Here is a 23,271-nt window from a genome sequence, read left to right as displayed (position 1 = left end):
AGTTTTCTTTTACAAATTGGAAAATGATTTCCGTCTTATTTCATAATTTTTTATTTAAAAACTAAAATAAAATAGCAAATTATAGACTTTTACTTTTAAACCTACAATTTCATTCTTAAAGTTATCTGTTTAAAAAAAATTGTTAAAAGAGTCTTATGGTTTATTAGAAGTTTAAAAAAAACGTACAAAAAATTGGTTCATCTGATTGCAAATGTTTAGAATAAACAGTTGAAATTTAAAAAACTTGAAAAAACTTAAGTGTTAAAAATTAAAGGATGAATTGCCTGACACTAAATCAAGTCTATTCCTATTCAGCTAATAGAAGTGGTTTAACTTAAATTGCGTGGTTCAACTTAGATAACACGGTTCAACTTTGTTTAGCTATTTATTAAATCTGGTCTCTGGTTCTCTATATATATATATATATATATATATATATAGAGAGAGAGTTTTGAGTTGAGAGTTAATATAGTTAATTTTAACCATTTAAAGGGGCAGTAAGCGTAATTTCTAGTGACCCTCCATTTAAAGCGGGGAATGCACCCTTTTAACCTTTTTCAGAGCAAAGCTCATGCGAAGTATTCTTGTCATTCTACTTGAAAAGTGACAGATTCTATATTTGCAGTTTCACTAAAAAAGTAACTGGTGAATTTATACAATTGGATAAAATAATTTTCTAAAAGAATCCCATGATATCTTTCTCAAGATTGCTTATGTAGGGGTTTAAAGGCCAACCATTAAATCGGACATGAGGGGAAACGTCGACAGTTCCTTTAACAACCTAATTAAAAGGATTTAGATTCAAGTACCATTGCATAACCTATAAATGATAAGCATATCCTGTTGTTAAACACCGTTACAAATTTCGTTCGTTAAATCGGACAATAGAAACTATTTCTAAATTACAAACTAAATTTCTAAATTGAGAATTTGTTAGGAATATCCGACACATTTTTATATCCCTAACATTAAAGTTTGTGATTTTGAACCAAATGTTTTCCAATTCTTAATGTTTTCTGTATGTTTGATATCACGAACCAAATATAATGTGTTCTTTTAATAGTGTAAGGTACAACTAATTTTTTTATTTAAAAATGTAAAATTTTTTTAACAATTCCAATTTGTGAAAAAGTCTGAATTATACTCTGCAGCCAACTCATCCTCTCCTAAAAAGACAGTTTGGATATTTTTTATCAAAATCTTCTTTTAGACAAAATTATTCTGCTGAAACCTTTTATCCCAAAGTTTTTAAATAAAATATTACATATTTTATAACAGAAAATGCACAAATTCTTAAAAATAATAATGAAGAAATTTGTTTTAAAAAATCGTTTTTAAATAAAATGTAACGAAACAACCTCCTAGAAACTTGATTGCAAGAAACATTATTGTTGGAAACATGATAACTAGAAACATTATTGTTCGAAACATGATTACTAGAAACATGGTTACTAGAAACAAGATTACTAGAAAGAAGATTACTAGAAACATGATTACTAGAAACATGATTGCTAGAAACATGATTACTAGAAACATGATTGCTAGAAACATGATTACTAGAAACATGATTACTAGAAACATGATTACTAGAAATATGATTACTTATAGAAACATGATTACTAGAAACATGATTACTAGAAACAAGATTACTAGAAACATTATTACTAGAAACATAATTACTAGAAAAATGATTGCTAGAAGCATGATTACTAGAAACATGATTGCTAGATACATGATTGCTAAAAACATGATTGATAGAAACATGATTACTAGAAACATGATTGCTAGAAACATGATGGCTAAAATCATGATTGCTAGAAACATGTTGCTAGAAACATGATTGCTAGAAACATGATTGCTAAAAACATGATTGCTAGAAACATGATTACTAGAAACATGCTCGCTAGAAACATGATTGCTAGAAATATGATTGCTAGAAACATGATTACCAGAAACATGATTGCTAGAAACATGATTGCTAGAAATATGATTGCTAGAAACATAATAGCTTGAAACGTGATTGCTAGAAAAATATGATTACTAGAAACATATGATTACTAGAAACATATGATTACTAGAAACATATGATTACTAGAAACATATGATTACTAGAAACATATGATTACTAGAAACATGATTACTAGTAACATGAGTATAAATCTTTTTAAATGTTTAAAATCATATTTTGAGCTTGAACTGAACAAACGCAAGTTAAGTCGCTACATCTAATTTTTTCCTAAATAATCTATGGGTAAAATTTACCTGGAGTTTTGACTAGAGTCCACCCCTGAATCATCTTCTTGTTCTACTGAAGTACCTGGAGTACCTCGTGTGACCTGAGTAAACTTTGATTCATCTGCACCCTCCAGTAGGAATTGTAATTTTCGTAATCCACCTAAATAAAATAGGTATAGATAATCAGATGTGCAACTAGGGTATTTTCTAGGGGGTAGACGAGGGACCCCCCCCCCCAGGCCCTCATACCTGATTAATATAACCCCAGGCCAAAATACATGAGTATTAAACCCCCGGCCATACTTCCTGATTAATATAACCCCCAGGCCATATCACCTGAGTAAATAACCCCCTAGGCCCTAATGCCTGAGTAATATAACCTCCAGGCCATATTACATGAGTAATATAAACCCCAGGCCATAATATCTCATTAATATAACCCCTCAGGCCATACTACTTAAGTAATATAACCCCCAGGCCATAATTTCTGAGTAAAATAGCCCCCAGGCCATAATACCAGAGTAATATAACCCCCAGGTCAGAAAATCTGAGTAATATAAACCCATAATATCAGAGTAATATAACCACTAATCCATAATACCTGAGTAATATAACACCCAGGCCTTTAAACTCACAGTTTATAATACCTGAGCTAGGAATTATACTTGGTAGCGGTGGAACTTTTGGTCCAATTTCATTCTTCAATTTATTTATGCTTAAAGGATTCACAGATATTTTCTAAACAAAACATTCGATAGAATTTAAATATGTTAAAATTGGCAAAGAAATGCTATGTGAAGACGAAATAGTGTGTCGAACATTTTCGTTCACAATTTTATGGATTTTATCTAAATCAAGGTTATAATGCAAGGAAAGTTAATTGCAGATGCGTATATTCTGCGTACATATTGAAACAAGTTCTCTTTGAGCGGAGTTTGTAAACAAGAATAGATGCATCAGTGTTTAGTATCCGAGGAGGTTAAAAGAATTAAATTTTGATAATTTTAATAATTCACATAATAGTTTCCTATGACCAGAATATTTCATTGATTTTTTATGTGAAAGATGGATCCCATGCCAGGCGGTAACATCCGTCTTGTGTTTACATTACAGCCCAGAGACAGTACACTGCAGTACAAAAGATGGGTACACCTCTGAAATAACTTTCCTTGTATTATAACCTTGATCTAAATTATCATAGTGAGCAGTAAAAATAATTTAAAATTTCTATTTCTATCTTAACGCCACATTCCAAGGGATGAAAATATTTAAAAACTACAAAATGGATAATTTCATTGCAACGTAAATAAATACTTAAGTGGAACAGACAGATTAAAGATGACTAGTGAGGCCATAAGCTATTATTTGGTTTTGTAAACTTTCCAAATTATTGTCGCGGGAACCAATTATGAGTTTTTCCACTTTATAATGTATTCACTTTTCTTTCATTTTTTTGTCACTTATCTTATTCAATGTTTTGTGAGCCTAAAGTTAAACTCACTAATTAGGATTCACAAATGCGGCACACTTTTGAGAACCTACTTTTCGGGGACACACTGTTGAGGACGCAGTTTTCAGAACGCACTTTAGAGGAAGAATTTTTAGAATGCACTGTGGAGGACGTAATTTTGAAGACTCAATAATTAGGACACATTTTGGAGGACACACTGATGAGAACACCCCAATTAGGACGCACTTTTAAAGAATGTACTATCGAAAACACCCTAATAATGACGCACTGATGATGACACAAAAATCAGGAAAGACTGATTAAAACCCACTAATGAGGACGCAATAATAAGGGCGTACAAATAAAGATGCACTATTAATGAGGACGAACTAATGAAAACAAACTAATGTGGATGCATAAATGAGGACGCAATAATAAGGGCGTAAGAAACCTCTCTTGACCGACAGATGAGAATGGAAAGTGGATGGAACTATCCTCAACAATGGAAAGGGAACGCGGATGGAACCATTCTTGACTAAGAACACAAAGAATGGAACGAAACGGGATGAAACCGTTCTTGACAAAGGACACTAAGAATGGAACGGAATGGAATGTAGATGGAATGATTGGGAAAAGAACAAACGAGGAAAGAACGATCTAGCTGAAGGCCCTCATTCTAGAACGAAACTAAACAATTTTTAAAAAGTCGGAACGTGCCCAGCCCTAGATATGATGAGGAACTTTTAAGAATGTACCTATAAGGACCCACTAGTAAGGGTTCGTGCAGGAATGATAACACACTAAGGAGGAAAAACTAATGAGGGTGCTTGGTGCAGTTAAAATAATTAATTATTAAATTATTGTTTTACGTTTTCCGGTCCACGTTTAAGAATAGATGTGAGATTCTTGTTAGTAGAGGTCAATGTTTGAACAGGTTCAAGGTTTAGCTCTGACTGTGGTTCAAGGTTGACTTCTGACCGAGGTTGAAGGTTGACCACTAACCGAGGTTTCTGGAATGCCAACCTATTCTCTATTGTTGGTTTTGGGTCCTCCTAAAAAAGAATTAATGTGACGCTATGAAAAACTATCAAACATACAAAGAGAATAGAATATATATTAGAGGGGAATTTAAAAATCCCTCTGTATGAATTTTGTCAGTCCCTTTCAGCCTGAAAGGTAGTTCAAAGTGTATAAATCATGTAAATGTTCACAAATTATATGCAGTAGAGTACATTAATACAGTATGTTCCCTAGATTATCCATTTCAATTTCGAATTTTTTAAAGCTGTTAAATACACTTTATAAAGAGAATTAGGTGAATAATAAACATCATTTGATTTATAATTATAACGGAAAATCATCGTTTGTAAAGTGGAAGGCATAGAGTCTATGTGAAATGATCATTGGTCAATTATGAAACCAGCCTATTTCATAATTTGGTTTTCTTTCAACAATAATTTTAGATTTTCTATAAAATGATATTCCAGGACCCAAAAAGTTATATAGCACAAATATGTAAAGTACACCTGCAGTATGGAAACAGTACAACAAAATGGCCGTTTTACACTTTTTTCTAGTAAATTCCATTCTAATATATATTCTATTCTCTTTGCAAACATAACTTTTAGAAAAACAAATTAGGAAAGGACAAAATTCTGGAAGAAAAAACTCCAGATTTTCCCTTTAAAAGGGACTGTTAGCGTACATTCAAGACCCAATTACATCAATTTTCAAAACTGGGTCAGCTTGAAAGTCTCGTGAGCCCCAGTAACTCAAGATAGACGTGTACATTTTCTGACAGCAAAGCGCATGTTTTTAGGAAATAATTAGCAAAATTTGCATATAATATTTTAACCTTTAAATCACTGTAGGTACGGGTTTACCTGAAGGGTAATGGAAGGAACAACTTTACTATGATGTTTACAGGTACAGGTACTACAGACAAAGAGAATTTCTGGACACTTCCCAGGGGAACTAGGCCGGGATGGAGTAGCTGGGGGAGCAGGGAGAGCAGGGGGAACTAAGGAAGCTGGGGGAGCTGAAGGAGCATTTCTTGCCGAACTTGAGTTTAAAAGTAAGTTAAAGAAATGAATTGAGTCTTTGCTTTTCAAATCCTTATATATTGCAACCCAAACTCATAGACCTTAAATATTGCAAAGCATGAATTCTGTTAGATCAAAGGGTCGAAGTTTGAAATATCAAAGGTCTACACCATTAGGATGCAAAGATATATGGATTAGAAAATTTGAGTATGTGGCAAAGACTCTATTCCTTTATTTAATTCTAAAAATACTAAAAATAATACTAAAACTATTGGAGCTAGTATTTGTAACGTTACTTTAAAATTAATAGATTTAATTAATCAAAACAAACAACTTTTTACAAAAAGATTGGAATTGGCAAAAAACGAGTTTGTACTTTTAAAAGCTTAATTACAGATTTACAACAGGGAAGTCATTTCATAGAAAGTCATTTCGTAAATAGGACATTTCATAGTGATGAAATTTCATACCTTCTATGAAATGTCCTGTTTATGAAATCTACTCTATCTATATGAAAACCATTTCTACGAATTTCTTTTTCTATGAAATTAATTTCTATAAAATGTATTTCTAGGAAATGTATTTCTATGAGACGTATTTCTATAAAATGTATTTCTATGAAATGTATTTTTACAAAATGTATTTTTATAAAATGTATTTCTATGAAATGTATTTCTATTAAATGCATTTTTTATATAGAAAATATTTCTATGAAATTGGTAATAATAATGCATACAAACCAGCTTGAAGGGCATGAATGTCAATTTTACTTTACCAAGCTTTGAAAGATTACGCCCAGCATGCATTGGATGTTGGTTTAGTTTTTAAACTGTACTATAATGGCTAAAAGTCTTGTTGCACATCCTAATTGGGCGAATATAATTTTCACAATCATTTATTTTTTTTACCTTTCTCTGATGGTATCTTGCCGTTGGGCTCGGACATAATCATATGTTGTCATATCATTTATGTTTATGTAGATATGGAAGATACATAGATGCATCAGTAGTCCTCAACATAATGATATATTTTAGATACATCAATAAACTTATTGATATATTATAGATTAGCTGAAGCGCCCGGCTTTCCCTTGCAATTTTAAAAACACTTCAAAAAATTTGAATTTTAAAGGGAGTTTTCGTGAAAAATGAAAGGGGGTATAGGCTTAATGCCATAAAAAAGCGCTTTTAAACGCTACTAATTTTACTTCTATCTGTTGCGTCTATAAGGAGAAAATTGTTAAAGACGTCATAACGAATAACTTAGCGCCCATACAAATTCAGAAAATTGCAACATACAACTGAGACTGTAAAAAATCAATTTAATTTCAAACAATTCATTCAGATATTACAACCTATAGTCATCGATTATCTTTCGCCACATTTGTATATAGTTTATATTTTATAATATTTTTTTTTTTTTAGAAAACGTTTTAACGGATTTCGAAAAATGTGAGTGGTGCGCGGCATTCTTTGATAGTTGCGCAAGCGACAAGAGATAATAATCAAATTCAAAACAAATTAATTAAAAAAATATTATAAAATATAAACTATATACAAAAGTGGCGAAAGATAATCGATGACTATAGGTTGTAATATCTGAATGATTTGTTTGAAATTAAATTGATTTTTTTACGGTCTAAGTCATAAGTTGCAATTTTCTGAATTTGTATGTGCGCTAAGTTATTCGGTATGAGACGTCTTTTACAATTTTCTCCTTATAGACGCAACAGATAAAAGTAAGATTAGTAGCGATCAAAAGCGCTTTTTTATCGCATTAAGCCTATACCCCCTTTCATTTTTCGCGAACAATCTCTTTAAGCAACAAAAAAAATCTAATTTGTTTACTTTATTTTAGGGTACCCTTGGATTTCGTAAAAAAAAGTATTTCAGATATATTGGTAAAGCCGTTTGGTCAGCTAGAGCTAAACATATATGTATATAAGAATAGAGCTTCATTATAGATATATCAGTACAGTTCTGTTAACATTTTCATAATTTTTAGATATATCAATATATGCATATAGTCATAAACAAATTGATTTAGTCTAAATGAATCGATTATTCAGTTCTATACATAGCTCTGAAGAAAATTCTTAAACCTTAAACATCATTTTAAAAGTAAACATATTCAAAATTAAAGTGATATTTTTTTAAAGATTTTTTTGAAACTTCAGGCTCACAAAAATGTTTTATGCTAATTTTATTTTCAAATTGCTATAACTCCTAAAGTAATAATCGCTGATCAATAATTTTAATTAAGAAAGAATAAACTTACAAACAAAATTTCGAAAATCTTTTTATTTTGTACGAATAAAAATGAGACGCGACAAATCGAAAATGTTTAAAATCCGGGAAATCGATTTACAACTTACACTCAATGAAATGGTTGTAACAAAAAAAAGTATGAGACCTAGAAGGAAAAAATGTACATCATGAAATATCTGAAATATAGAGCTTTCTAATGACGTCTGAATTATAAAAATTTAACAAAAATTGTTTCTTCTGTAACTGATAACCCTACTGTACAGTTATTATAACCCTGTATATACCTGCAGATACAGCTGCAATACAAACCATAAGAATGGTTGTAGTGATGAATACAAAGTCTGGAACAGGATTCAGAAAAAACAGAAACTGGTTTTCGTGACAGGGATACACACGGGGAAGGTACGGGTCAAGTTCAAACTAAAGAAAACATCTGAAATATGCATTTTTAGTGAATATTTCGCTTTTGTTTTATATAAATTGTAAACTTAGTTTGTGGTGCACCAATATATTGAAAATGTAGATATTCAATATGCTTAAAAATATAAAGTACGAACTATGAATAAGAAATGTGGAATGAAAAAGACTAAATTTGTTTTATTCCCCGTAATATATTAATACTAGGCTTTTATGGCGCTTCGCTCCCATCTTCTATTTCAATTGTGAACATGTTCTCATTGTATCATTGAAAAACAAAGGAAATAAATTTCGCGAATTTTCTAAAAAAATTTGCGGATTTTCAAAATTTTAAATTTTTTTAAAAACAGGAAAAACTTTTAAGCACAAATTTTTTAAATTTTATTATTCATACACCTTCCCTGGGGTCACATGATTAACAATCTCGATCGATTGATTTTTCGGAAATTTTCGAAAAATTAAATGAACAGATATTTTATGTGAAAAATTCAAATTACCGAATTATTTTCTATTATTGGCACAGCTGTAGATATACGCCAAGAAGGAACAGAGAAACTGCAAACACAAAAATTAATAATATATTATATAATATAATATATATAATAATATATTTTTGAGATTTAAATATGTAGACAGATTATAATTGTTTCATTTCTATTAAGAAAAAATGTATATATATATATATATGTCCTGAGCGGAAAACTTTAGAATGGTGGATATCGAGATTAATGCTTTTTTTGCTAATCTCTAGACTAATTTAGTCTTTAGATTAATTTCAAGAGATTAGAGACGCGTTCTTGAAGTTTTGAAAAAAACATGAAAAACAGGTTTTTAATTAATATTTTTTAAGACTAACGTTCAAAAGGACCATAGTCCTCAAATGGGATAAACTATGTAACTATGTTTTTTAATAAGTTCATATTAACATATTTAAATTTATATTTGTTTAAATGCTCTAAAAGCCGGCTTGTGAACAGCTGAATTTAGTTCAATCGTATATTAGTCCAATCGATATAGCATCATATCTGTAGTAGTAATCAAACTTATCTTTAGTACATGTTGAAGAAAATGTTATATCCAACAAGAGCGGATAAAATTTTTTTTATAAATTCCCACAGTGGATATTCAGATTAAGCGATTAAGCTGAAAACTTTAGAATAGGATATCCTTAATCCCGATCGGTTTATTAATCTGGAGATTAATAACAAGAGAATAACAAGCCTTATTTAATCTCAAGATTAAGAAAAAGAGTGGATCAAGCATTAATCCTGATATCCACCATTCAAAAGCTCCCAGCTCTGAATNCCCCGTTGGCTTCAATAGATTTTAAAAAGAGCATTGTGAGTTATAACGTCAAAATCGGAACAGTTTCATATGCAAAAGTGTAAAAATAAAAAACTTTAGTTTTAAAATAAAAAAGATTTACAATTTTTTTCAAAGATTAGTTTATTGTTTTTTCTTGATTTCTTAAAATTAGTTTTTGAAATAAAATGTTAAAATTTTTTTCCTTGCGAAACAATTGATCGTTTTCTCTCAAAATATTTTAAAAAATTTAGACAAAAATTGAGATCTTATTGGAAATTGTGTAACGTGGAATCAAAAGTGACGCTTAATAAAATACTAAATTTAAATATTTATCTATTTACAATATTTTGGGTTGGATTAAGACAATATCGATATCTTAGCATAGCACTTTAGAAATGCTAGGAAGCCGAGCGCTGCAGCCAGCATTTTTGTACAAATGTATTTATTTTATGCGTGATTTTCAAGGTTGTAAATTGTTTTTCATCCCTAAAAAGAAGAATTATTGTATTTGCTATTGTATGCCCTTTTTGTTGGACTTTATATATAATATAAAGAGTTTATATATAAGTATAAATATTATATACTTTATATATAAACATAAAGTCTTTTACACTATTTTCTACGGATTTTAAATAAAAGATTAAAATATGACTAAAAATGTTCCGATACAGACGTTGTAATCAGTTTGATGTGCCACCCCCCCCCCCCCCCCCCCCCCCCCCCCCCACTCTCCAATTAATTTGATATTGTGAATGCCAGATGACAAAGCCCGAAATTTAAAAGAGTATCGTTGGACAAAACTCCCGAGTTTCCGTTTTTGGGGTCTTAACATTTGTGAAGATTTTGATTTAAGAGATTCGAAAGAAATATTTACAAACTGAGTAAAATAATATTTCATAACAAAAATATTGATATTCCCATTCGTGAAACCCGGGTTTTAAAACTGGTTTTCAGAACAATACCCTGTCTTATGTTTTGGGCTCGGGGGTATCTTCTTTGACTGTACAATGTATGCACATATTTCTAATGCAGTCCATAAGAAAAGGTTTTGTAATGTCTTCTGTACTATGTATGCATGTTAAGCGAACTTTTTAATGATATTAAATTTTATTCAGTCACCTAGTTTCATTTTCTGCAAACTTGTCGTCAACCTGTTCTCCATCATCTCCTAGTTCTTCCTCTTCTCCTAGATCTCCTCCAGCATCCAATCCATCCTTCACTCCAGGCACAGGGAGAGGTGACGAGTTGAATGGAAAAGAGCAATCTGAATATTGTTAAATAAAAACTTTCTCTTCCATACTTGTAAAACTAGTGCAGAGGACAAATAGAAAATCTTAATTCTGTTTTTTTCTTTCTTTAATGTGTCTCAGTGAAGGTATTTAGTATTATTTATGGTATTATTACATTTATTATTTATTATTGTGGATTATCTTTGTTATGATCAATCTCAAGCCTTTTAAAATGGTACTTAAGTGATATTTTGTAAAATTTTGATATTTAAAAAAACTAATATTATTAAAATCATATATAATTTAACTCACTAATTAACTTTTACTATTTTGTACCCTTGTAAATGTACATTTAATTGTAAATCCTCTTTCAGCTATAGTTTTTCAGATTCAGTTGCTTAAAGGGACTGTAAACGTAATTTCAAGAGACCTTCCGTTTCACAACGATATCCTTTAAACCTTCGACTGATCAAGAATGGTCATTTGAAATTACGCTTTCAATCCCTTTAAGACCTTGCCATCTTTGGAGCACTGTGGAGTTAAGATTTTTAAAAAAACCTGGATAAAGTGTATAATTCTGCCATGGTGCAAGGAGATTAGTATCAGTGTAGTAAAGGCTCACCTCCCCTAATCCAAGAATTACAAAACCTAGAGAAAAATAAAATTAATTTGTTTTCCCTTTTTTGATGTTTGAGGTTTGCAACACTTTTGCTATTGTGTCATTTTAGCGTGAGTAATTCTTGATACATATACACATCTGGAAAACTTCTATTTCACTATTCCCAATTTTTTACATTAGTTAGGGTTATGAATGGGCATTCTAAAGACCGCAGTCTACAAGGGAGGCCAAGCGCTGCGGCTGGAGCAGGCTGAGGGAGCCGGGTGCTACGGATGGGAGGAACAAATAAAGTTTGAATTTAGAAAAAGGTTTTACAGCATAAGTGACATTTAGCAAGAATAACCCATAGAAAAAATGTGTTCAGCAAAAATGACTCTTGCAAAAGAATTGAATCTTTGCCACCAACTTTGTTTTTCTAATTCTTATATCTTTGCAACCAAATGTTGTAGACCTTAGATATTTCAAATTATGCAATAATCTATAGTTTGAAATATCAAAGGTTTACACCATCAAGTTGCAAAGATTTTGACTTTTGACAAAAACTCAATTCCATTATCGTAGCTTTGTTTATATACCTAGTGCTATTACGATAGAGCTTAAGACACAAATAAAGAATGCTATGTAGTTTCTCCTACCTAAACAGAGAACATTCAAATATTCGAAATACTCCAATCAACATAAAACACATCAATTGTGCAGTGTGAGTTTAGAAAAGTTACTGAAAAAATTGTTTTTATATTGATTGCTCTGTTCCTTTGGTACTCTTTGGTTGGCCTTAGTAAACAAGATTTGGGAAAAATATTTGAAAAAGCAAAAACAAATCTTTTACTGACACAAATTAAACGATATAAAAAAATATATATTCCTAGTATCCTACCTATACACTGGTTTAGCCACTTACAGTGATGATCAAACCCGTGTACACACTAAATAACAAAATATAGCTCGTTTTTTGCTTTTATTCTCTCAAAATGTTTTTTTCTTCATTTTTTGTTTAATAATTGAAATTTATGTATATTTGAACAATATTAAAATCATGAAACGTTTTCCTGATTTGTATTTGCAGTTCAAAGATTAGATAGAAAAGAAAGAGTTCTAAAGAGTGTACAGATGTATTTTAACAAATGTATGGGGATTCTCTTCCTCCCCCCCTTATACTCTGTCTTGTATTTTTGTTTCGTTCAAAATCAAAATCATAACGAATTATTTTGCGTAAGAAGATGTCGCTAAAAAAACAAAAGATGAACGAATGAAGACGAATGAAGGGTTAGAGAAAGAAAACTATCTTTTTCTCTGAACGAACAAAAAAACGAAAAATTTAAAATTGCACACGGTGGTTTGTATTTTGTTTCAGTCAGACCATGAACGAAATATTTCTCATATGCTCGTTCATGAACTTGATCGTTAATGACGGTTAAATTTTTTTTGTGAATTTAGAAAAATTACAAAAAAAACTTTTCGAAAAATCCCCAAGGAAAACATCTCCAACAACTCTTTCCATTAAATAGGGAAAAGATTCGAAATAATTGAACGTAAATAATATTAAAAAACATAAGTAATACTTTTTATCCGTAAATATACTTTCTTCTTCAAATTGTTAAATAATTTTAAATGGTTTTTTTACCTTATTGCAGACTGAGCAATGTTTAGTTTTGTTACTGGTGATGAAAATACTACAGAGGTTACATCTTCCATTCTCTATCACATGAGAGTGCTGAAACATTTAAAGGGATAGGTCATGAAATCATGTGTTAATACTAGATCGTTGATATGCTGTTCACTGCAGGTCAAGACGTGCACGCTCTTTCACTCAAAATTCGAGCCGAATTTTGCCAAAAGATGTGCACTCTCACACAAAACTCGATCAGAATTTTGCCAATTACTCCTTTTAAACTTAAGCTAGAAACAGTGCGTTTAATCTTTAAAATGTATTTGCCCTTGGCTATTAAAAGTAGGAGTATAGGAGTAAGTTGAGGTAAAACCATTTGCCAAGGCGTTGCGACACTTTAAAATCGAGCCTGTCAAAATTTTGATGAATGATTTTCAGAGATGTCGATTTCTTAGTCTGTTTTAATATCTTTTTTTTGAACACCATTAGAACAAAAATTATGCGCCTGACGTGCAATTATGTTATTTTTGATTATTTCCAATTTAAAACATCGTTTTTACTATTAGTTATTGATATTACAGCTTTTGAAATGTTTTAAAACATTTTTTTTTCTCCTTTTCAAATTACTCTTAAGTAATCTGTACTCGCTAGGCAAGTGAGTGAACCCTGATTGGATCAGAGGATACTGAATGTTAAAAACTACTGTGATCATCAAATCTTAGAAAACAAAGATTTTACAGGAAATGGCTTTAAATATTGTGTTAGATCATTTGAAATTAATGTCCTTTTATATTGTACAGTTCTTCTCTACAGAGCTGAGATATGAAACCTTCATTTTCAAATTTGAGTAGTAAAATATTTCTAAATATTTGTTTGAAGTGAAGGATTTATAATATTTGGCTCCAAACCAACTTCATCAAATTATATGGAAAAGGTTAGAGCTAAAGCTTTTACACAAATTTTTATATTTGAACAGAAAAGAATCAAGGAAAACAGAAAAAAATTCATCGAAAAATTTAGATTTAAGTGGAACAAAAAATGTTTCATAAAAATAGAATATTTAAGGGAAAAGACAACAAAAAATGCGATTAAAAAAAATCAAGTGAACCAGAATTAAGATAAACATGAAGTGTTCAGGAGAAAACAGAAAATTTAAGGGAAACAGAATTAAGATAAACATGAGGAGTGCAGGAGAAAACAGAAAATTTAAGGGAAACAGAATTAAGATAAACATGAAGTGTTCAGGAGAAAACAGAAAATTCAATGAAAACAGAATTAAGATAAACATGAAGAGTTCAAGAGAAAACAGAAAATTTAAGGGAAACAGAATTAAGATAAACATGAAGTGTTCAGGATAAAACAGAAAATTCAAGGGAAACAGAATTAAGATAAACATGAAGGGTTCAGGATAAAACAGAAAATTCAAAGGAAACATAATAAAAGTTAATGATAAACAATGTTTAATATCATCATTTACAATAAAATTATGCAACAAAAATAGTATCTTTTGTTATACTTGTTGAGTATGCGTTTAGATGCAATGCAACGCAACGCTCAAATCTTCTATTTTAACATTTAGTTGTGGGTCTATCTGTGAGCATTTTCCAAGGGGGCTGGATCTTAGCTACCTTTCCGTGTGTATTAGCCTGAGTGTATAATTAGGATAGTTTACTGATAAATATTATTAAGAGATTATGGTCTATTCATACAGTACAAAGATCAAATATGCAGTACGCTTTCGGAGTACAGGTGTATGGGGAGGTTTTGCATCTTGAATTTTACTCAGTTTTATTAACGAAGCAATATTGGTCTGTAAAAGACTGTAATAGTGCGTCTTCCTGTGAAAATGTAATCCTGCACACGATAAATGAGTAGTGGATTTTGATAGTTACATTGACAGCAAATTATCCATTTAAATATTTGCAGATTTCACCCCCGAGTACTTTAATGTACAGATTGATCTTTGGAAGTGAAGTACATAGCCTGTACAATTAGTAAAGGATTAGTATACATCATCACTCTATATACTATAACCTTGTTGGCACTTCTCTTCGTATTACAATATGTGCCTCCCAGTGCCAATGACTCGAAAGGAAGTCATGGTTTTTTAAAGATATTTATTTTTACTTCAACTAAATTCTTGCCTTTCTCCTGTCCAGCTCTGGAACCGGTTTCTTGCTGTACAGTGCCAGTAGGTTTGGATCTGTTTACAAAACAATAAATAAACAAATATATAAAAAGACAATTTCGAAGATTTTTTTAACTAAAATAAAGATATTGAATTATATATATTTTTTAAGGCTTTAGATATAGTTAATTTTAATCATTGTTTAACTAAGCTAACTTTTCTCGAATATTGGAGTAACCGCACAAAAGTTCTTTGAAAAAAAGTTTTCGGAAATAAAGTCCTAAATTTTGGCACTAAAAAAGTCCTCTGGAAATAAAGTCCTACCATTTTGAGACCTTATTTTCTAGACTTTTTTTCTGGTTCCATTATGATTTTATACAAAAAGGTCTTCGGGAAAAAAGCTCTTTTAAAATGGAAAATGCACGGAAAGAAAGGGGGCTTGATAAAAAAACACCCGTGGCCGTATATTGAATATGCAGATGCATAGAAGAAAGGTCAAGTTGTATGAACAAAAGAAAAAAGTCCCAGTAATCTATAACTCAGGACATTATTTCCAGGAACTTTTTTTACTAACGTTTTTATTTCTAGGTTTTTTTTCAGAAACTTTTTGATGTGATTTTCTTCAATAAATTTGAATAAAGAGGGAGGGGGGGAGGAATTTTGATTTCTGATTTAGAAAAATAAGACATTTCTTAATTTTCTCTTTGTTCATTAGTTTTACAAGTGAAATTTAAATTTTAATTAGGACAGACCCTATGCGTCAACACGATGGATCAATTACGGAAAATTAGCCGTAAACTCAAATAAATTAAATTATTCTTGTTTGTTTACATTTCCAGTAACTTGCGCTTTGCCGCGTGCATAACTAGAGTCCGCTGCAGGTAAGAGTTCTCTGCAGGCATGACATGCAATGTACATTAAACCGACTTCAATTTTTTTAACATTTCAACAAGTGATTGAGACCAAATTGGCTTGATACACGAACACCTGATTACATGAATACCTAAGTTCACAAACACACTCAAATATTTTACGCTTAGCAGTTATTCTTCCTTCTTCTTTTTCTTAAGTTCAAGTACAGTTTCCCTTCCTCCTTTTATTTCCCCATTTCTCTTCTTCTTTTTCTTCCTTTCATGAAGTTTTCTTTCTCTTTCCCCCCCATTCCCAAAATTTTATATTTATTTTTCCTTAAACTTCTATTCTCTCCGCCTTTTCCCTTGTTCTCCTTTCATTCTTTCTCATATATCTTTTTGTGATTTTCCCTTTTTCCTTTTCCTTCTCCTTTCGTCCATTATGTATTTTCTTTTTGTTTGTTCTCCGTTTTCTCTCAAAGAGATCAAATCTTAGACGGAAATGATCAAAACAATGCAGTACGAAAATTTAAGGATTTCTAGCTATGGTTCATCCTAACTGCTAAGCATACAATATTTCAGTGCGTTAGTGAACTAAGGTATTCAGGTAATTAGGTATTCGGGTATCATATGCCATCAAATTAAAGAAACTTTCATAAACAAATGATATGATCATTTTGTTCAGATTATGTTTTTATTGTTTTCCTGAGGGATCTAGAAGGATAGACACAAGATGGCTGATGTAGTGTACACTGAAGATAAATATACTCAGAATAGTCAGGGGCAACTGCACTCTGAAACAAGATGGCTGACTTAGTGTACACAGAAGATGAAAATGTTCAGAATAGTCAGCGACAACTGCACTCTGAAACATAAACGACTAACACAGCTGTACTTTACATTAAAGTTAGATTTGAAATTTTAAAATCCACAAATTTGTTTAAACAACATAAACACAAACATTGTTAAAAATTAATATCTGTTCATAAGGTACTTGTGCTGCTTTAAGGATTAATACATTTGTTACGCGAGCTACGCTGCGTTCATAAAGTCTATGTGACACCCCTGTGATTCTCTGAGTTCCCCCTGAGGGTCTGTACAGAACGTATTGTGAAGAACTAGTTTGAGAAGCTGTTTACCGTCCGACTACGCATGCGCAAGTTCCCTGCGTAGGAGAGAGCAGTTTCTACTTCAGTATACAGTTGTATTTCATGTAATGTTCGTCTATTATTAAACCGTGTGAATATTCTAGGACCACTGCGGTAATTATGATTATATTTATACGAATATTGTTTATTTATGTTCGGTTATGGTTGATATTGTATAATGTAATGTATGGGTTCCTTGCCACAGTTTTTTAATGCCTGAGTGGATTTATTGCTGTATTTGTATGATTTATCACTCAATGCTTTTTCTGTTGGCTTATAAAAGATTATTTAGATTGAAGGCTTAGAGAAATAAACGTTCGGAACCTTATTATCATCCTTGTGTTATGGAGAGCGTTGAGAGAAGGAAGCCTTACAATCCTATCCAGAGAAATACCACTCGGTACTTATAGATTTCATTAGGTCTTTAGGGAATTCGCTAAGTAGCGAAACAACATTTAAGAAAAAGATCTGCAGTGGTGTTGACAGTTTTGCATCCTATGTGAGTAGCGGGCATATTATTGTGTTTTTTACTTACCTAGTGTGCACAGCGGGAAGGAGAGTTAGAAATGTGTACAGAGTAAAGGTCTGAAAACATATTTATCTAGATATATACTTTGTTTGTCTGCCTGTCTGTTTGCTGTATCTGTTTGTATCCAATAAATGTCAAGACAACTAAACCGATCGAACCCAAATTTTGTAATAGAATTAAAATGACCCCAGAGCCCGCGATTTAAAAATTTCGGTTCTAGTCGTAATTCCTTAAACCCGACTTTAAGGCACAATCTTGACCCAACTCTGATGACAGCTTGTGTCACGTGATTGACAGCTGCAATATCTTTGGCTCGACTTAAGGAGTTAGGCCCATTGAAAATAAAACCAACCTTGGTTGGTTTTAGTAGAGAATAAGGCTCAATGTTGAGAATTGTTCTCATAAAAACCCGGAATGCACCAATTACTACCCTAAAAATTCGCCAAATAGAATATCAAACCGGTTTTTTAACCTCAACTCTGTGAAAATAAGATGCAGCTTGAATCCGAAAGCTCAAGTCGTAAATAAGGCCAACAACAGCTTAGACCCGAGCCGTATTTTCACGAATTTTTTGAATCGCGGGCTCAGGAAAGGTTTATAAATACTCAGAAATACAAAACATTGTCTCCAAATATTTTTAAAATCCACAAAAAAAACAGTGTAAAATCTGCAACATTTCTTATTTTGTTTTTTAAAAGAGAAAAGATTGAGCAACTATTAAAAGTTAAAATAAAAGATAGACTATTGTTATATACTTTCCAGTAAGAATATCCAGCATAGAACCTGCAGGGGTGTATTGTATGCTTACCAGTAAGAATACCCAGCATAGAACCTGCTGGGGGTGTATTGTATGCTTACCAGTAAGAATACCCAGCATAGAGCCTACTGAGAGTGTATTGTATGCTTACCAGTAAGAATATCCAACATAGAACCTGCTAGGGTGTATTGTATGCTTACCAGTAAGAATATTCAGCATAGAACCTGCTGAGGGTGTATTGTATGCTTACCAGTGAGAATATTCAGCATAGAACCTGCTAGGGTGTATTGTATGCTTACCAGTAAGAATACCCAGCATAGAACCGGCTGAGGGTGTATTGTATGCTTATCAGTAAGAACATTTAGCATAGAACCTGCTGAGGGTGTATTGTATGCTTACCAGTGAGAATATTCAGCATAGAACCTGCTAGGGTGTATTGTATGCTTACCAGTAAGAATATCCAGCATAGAACCTGCTGGGGGTGTAGAGGAAATTGTAATCCATGTTTTCGACGCCATTTTCTTCAAATAAAATTAAAATTGTTATAAAAAATATTCCGTAAACTAATTGAAATGAGATGATGGTGTAAAATATTTAACAATTCTTGTGAGTCAATTCGTAAGTTTTCTGATAAAATTCGATAAACAAATAAATAATTTTTTATGTTTTTATTAATTTTGTTTGTTTGTCAAATATATCAAAGTACATCAAATTAAATAACTGGATTTAAGAAACCCCACTCTTATAAGGAGTGACTGGCAAGTTGTACTTAGAGTGCAGCATTGAGAAAATAGTGTCCAATTTAGAAACAGGCTGAGATAATAATGTCAAGTTTAGAAACAGGTTGAGAAAATAATGTCAAGTTTAAAAACAGGCTGAGATAATAATGTCAAGTTTAGAAACAGGTTGAGATAATAATGTCAAGTTTAGAAACAGGTTGAGAAAATAATGTCAAGTTTAAAAACAGGCTGAGATAATAATGTCAAGTTTAAAAACAGGTTGGGATAATAATGTCAAGTTTAAAAATAGGCTGGGATAATAATGTCAAGTTTAAAAACAGGCTGAGATAATAATGTCAAGTTTAGAAACAGGCTGAGATAATAATGTCAAGTTTAGAAACAGGTTGAGAAAATAATGTCAAGTTTAAAAACAGGTTAAGATAATAATGTCAAGTTTAGAAACAGGTTGAGATAATAATGTCAAGTTTAGAAACAGGCTGAGATAATAATGTCAAGTTTAGAAACAGGTTGAGATAATAATGTCAAGTTTAGAAACAGGTTGAGAAAATAATGTCAGGTTTAAAAACAGGCTGAGAAAATAATGTCAGGTTTAAAAAAAGGCTGAGATAATAATGTCAAGTTTAGAAACAGGTTGAGAATAAAAAGTCAAGTTTAGACAAAGGTTGAGAAAATAATGTCAAGCTTAGAAAAAAGTTTTTAAAAATAATGTCAAGTTTAGAAAAAAGTTTAGAAATTAATGTCAAATTTAGAGACAGGTTGTGAAAATCAAAATTAACTCTTTTATTAATTCGTCTATTTCTGTAATATTTGATTCTTTTCCAAACGTTTCCCATAGATTTTGTTGAATTTCATGCAAAGACGACATTTATACTTGAAGAAATCTGGGAATACAACTAAAAAAAAAGATGATAAAGAAATAATTGATTATACCATTGATTTTTTTAAGAAATATATGTTTTTAAACAAAAATTAGTTCATAGAAGAATTTTTGTTTACATCTTTCGTCCGGTCCGAATTATCCATCCCCATGATCGTTAAGAAAGGAGTTTTCAGCAATTATAAAACGTACACTGCACGCGTTTTAATGGTATCACTGAATCCAAAATTTTTATTTTATACCACTTCAATCTCAGTTCAACTACAGGGTGTCCCAATAAACATGGAAATCGAGAGAAAACTTGAATATCGTCTTTTATTTCCGATAATTGATAAATGACATTATGTTACAAGAACTATTTGGAGAGGCCTCACAGCGTAGCAACAATAAACAAGAAGCAAGGAGAAAAAATAAAATTGAACAGGAAAAATTGGAAGGGAAATCTCTGATGACAAGCTCTACACTATCATATATAATCATTAAACGGTTAGCATATTGAGACAAACATTAGAGATGGGGGATTGGAAGACGTCCCGCCCCCCAATTTTTTTACTTGAAAGAATTTGCATCAGAAATATGTGCTTGTTTAGAGCTGAATCAACAAGTTGAATTCAGTAGCTGACACATCTAATTTTTTTCAAAACTAGCAAAATATGATTGAAAGATGTACAAACAAGGAGAAAATGAAGAACAAGAAATATAGAAAAGTCAAAATATTTACATCTGCTATCATATAACTATTAAAGAATATTGCAAAAAAATGTAAAATTTAAGAATAAATATGTAAAAAACATAAATCACATTAATTGCATCAAAAACAGTTTGAAAGTCTAATGAGCTTTCCAAAATGTGGTCTACCTTCTTTGTATCTTTAAAATCGACGGAGATATTAAACATTTGAACAGTTTTGTTGGTTTTTAATAAACTGGAATCTGGACACATTTCCTAATATCTCCGTCAATTTTTAAAATGACAAAATGGTAGACCACATTTTGGAAAATCCGAAACTAATATTATTCGGTGTTAAATGTTTTGACTGTGTTTACTAAAAAAATATATTTAGAAAGACAATATAGAACTCCTAATTTAATTCCCATGTTTATTGGGACACCCCGTACCATACCTGGAAAGTTTATTCTCCGTAAATATAATTGAAAATAGTGTCCATTTCAAATCCTTTCTTTTGGGGTTTTGTTGATTTAATCTCACTTTTCAAAAAAAAAAAATTCCCACAAACCATAATTTCCCAATATCTTTGCAAAATTGTCGACCTATTTCAAGCCATGAGTTATTGTAGATAAATAGTAAAAGTTTGAACTATCAAAGCAGACTAGTCTGTCATCAGAGAAGAATGATAATGAGAACTGTTCGATTGGAGAGCTCTCATACGGAATTGTATAAATTCTAAAAGGATGAATTTATATAATTCTCACAGTACACCACCAAACTACAAACATATCGGGATTAGAAAAGTACATTTTAGGCTGCTTTATGTACGTTCATGCAATTAAAAAGGAAACAAAAAAGTGGAGAAAATATTTACCTAAATCCTTTTTTTGATTTATCTGTTGTGTTTTCATTTGATGGAGGTGGGCGATCCATATCATTCGATATATTTAGAATATTACTCCAACATTCTCTTCTGCAGCATGGAAATATCTTTAAAATATATATGTATACAGTACACATCTTTATTCGATATATTTAGAATATTACTCCAACATCCTGTTCTGCAGTGGAAATATCTTTAAAATATATATGTATACAGTACACATCTTTATTCGATATATTTAGAATATTACTCCAACATCCTGTTCTGCAGTGGAAATATCTTTAAAATATATATGTATACNACGATCGAAATCAAGTAGCCTGGGGGTGATAAAGGCTAAAAAAAAAAAAAATTCAATTTTTTGTTCAATTCCACGGGCAACCTCGGGCTCTTCAGCTAGTATATATTATATATATTTTACAGTTTTTAATTATTTATGTTTTTTTGGGGCCAGATTTAATAAATAGTGCAGGAACAAGTTAAAGAAAAGTGGTTTATCTTAGTCTATGGGGTTCAACTACTTCTTGATATCTGTTGAGTCTGTTTCTTGTTTTAACGATATGTGTTTGGTTTTGTTATGGTTTGTTTTAATTTATAGTCAAAAGGGCTGAAAAAAATGGGAAAAATGTTTTCGAAAATATTCGCTCTTTTTTAAAGTAAAGAAATTTACAAAAAACAACTTAAATTCAATATTCCTGACACTGAGAGAAATTATTTGAAGTCTCAAAATTTCTTAATTTCCAAAATACAAAAATCCAGTTGTGAAACTTCAAAACTTTTAAAATTCGAAACGTCGAGATAAATTTTCAAATAGTTTATTTTCTTCCAATTATGAATTCTGAACAGAAGAATGTGTACACTGCAACCTTTTAAACCATACTATTTACTTTCCGCAGGTAGACAGTGGCTTGGGGATTCATGGGGGGGGGGGGAACCAGAGAAGGGGATATATAGCCAGGGGAGGGGGGGAGGGGTATACAGGGATTTATCAATAATTCAAAGAGCACTTGTGGGAATAATCAATTGTTGAGAGAATATGTTTCTTTTTCACTTTTTTACTGACAATTATTTAAGAGTATTTAAAAAAACTAAATATATAATAATATTTTCTATTGTAAATATAACATAATACATCAATTACAAGAATGATAACAACAAAAATTACGCGTAAAAATTCGAAGAATTAAAATCGTAAAAACAGAAAAATAAACGTTTTGCAATATAACAAAACAATTACAAATTTTTCTATCATAAAATCAAATATATATAATGGGTTAACCACAATAAAAATCATTTAAAGGGACTGTACAGTGAACTTGACCCGATTCATAAAGTTATATTTTAAACCTTGGACTGATCATAGAGAACACAGTATATATGCATATATCTTAAACCTTGGACTGATCATAGAGGGTAGAGCACACAGTATATATGCATATATCTTAAACCTTGGACTGATCATAGAGGGTAGAGCACACAGTATATATGCATATATCTTAAACCTTGGACTGATCAT

The 23,271-nt window shown here is 31.2% G+C and overlaps 1 protein-coding gene and 1 long non-coding RNA gene across 3 annotated transcripts; one reads left to right on the top strand and one right to left on the bottom strand.

Annotated features, from left to right (window-relative positions):
* Positions 1 to 780: 780 nt before the first annotated feature.
* Positions 781 to 21,841, bottom strand: LOC111711178 (uncharacterized). 2 transcript variants are annotated; one of them, XM_023485457.1, is made up of 18 exons: positions 21,747 to 21,841; positions 19,035 to 19,107; positions 17,836 to 17,885; positions 16,858 to 16,946; positions 15,318 to 15,376; positions 13,189 to 13,278; positions 12,442 to 12,490; positions 12,140 to 12,199; positions 11,504 to 11,593; positions 10,836 to 10,980; positions 8,909 to 8,966; positions 8,279 to 8,414; positions 6,636 to 6,738; positions 5,569 to 5,746; positions 4,555 to 4,737; positions 2,883 to 2,973; positions 2,263 to 2,395; positions 781 to 1,166 (listed from the first exon to the last, which is right to left on the bottom strand). In XM_023485457.1, exons 1-18 carry the CDS (start codon positions 21,803 to 21,805, stop codon positions 1,157 to 1,159), a joined length of 1,656 nt encoding a protein of 551 aa, XP_023341225.1. In that variant the 5' UTR covers positions 21,806 to 21,841; the 3' UTR covers positions 781 to 1,156. The 2 variants fall into 2 exon arrangements, with proteins under 2 accessions (XP_023341225.1, XP_023341226.1); XM_023485458.1 differs by lacking the exon at positions 12,140 to 12,199.
* On the top strand, positions 17,180 to 17,703 carry LOC111711179 (uncharacterized). The gene is made up of 2 exons (XR_002767199.1): positions 17,180 to 17,414; positions 17,593 to 17,703. It is a non-coding gene; the product is annotated as an uncharacterized LOC111711179 (long non-coding RNA).
* Positions 21,842 to 23,271: the final 1,430 nt, after the last annotated feature.

This window comes from Eurytemora carolleeae, unplaced genomic scaffold (genome assembly GCF_000591075.1).
Source record: "Eurytemora carolleeae unplaced genomic scaffold, Eaff_2.0 scaffold232, whole genome shotgun sequence".
NCBI lineage: Eukaryota > Metazoa > Arthropoda > Copepoda > Calanoida > Temoridae > Eurytemora > Eurytemora carolleeae.
Note: the sequence above shows the minus strand (reverse complement) of the source record. Positions and strands in the feature narration are given on the sequence as shown.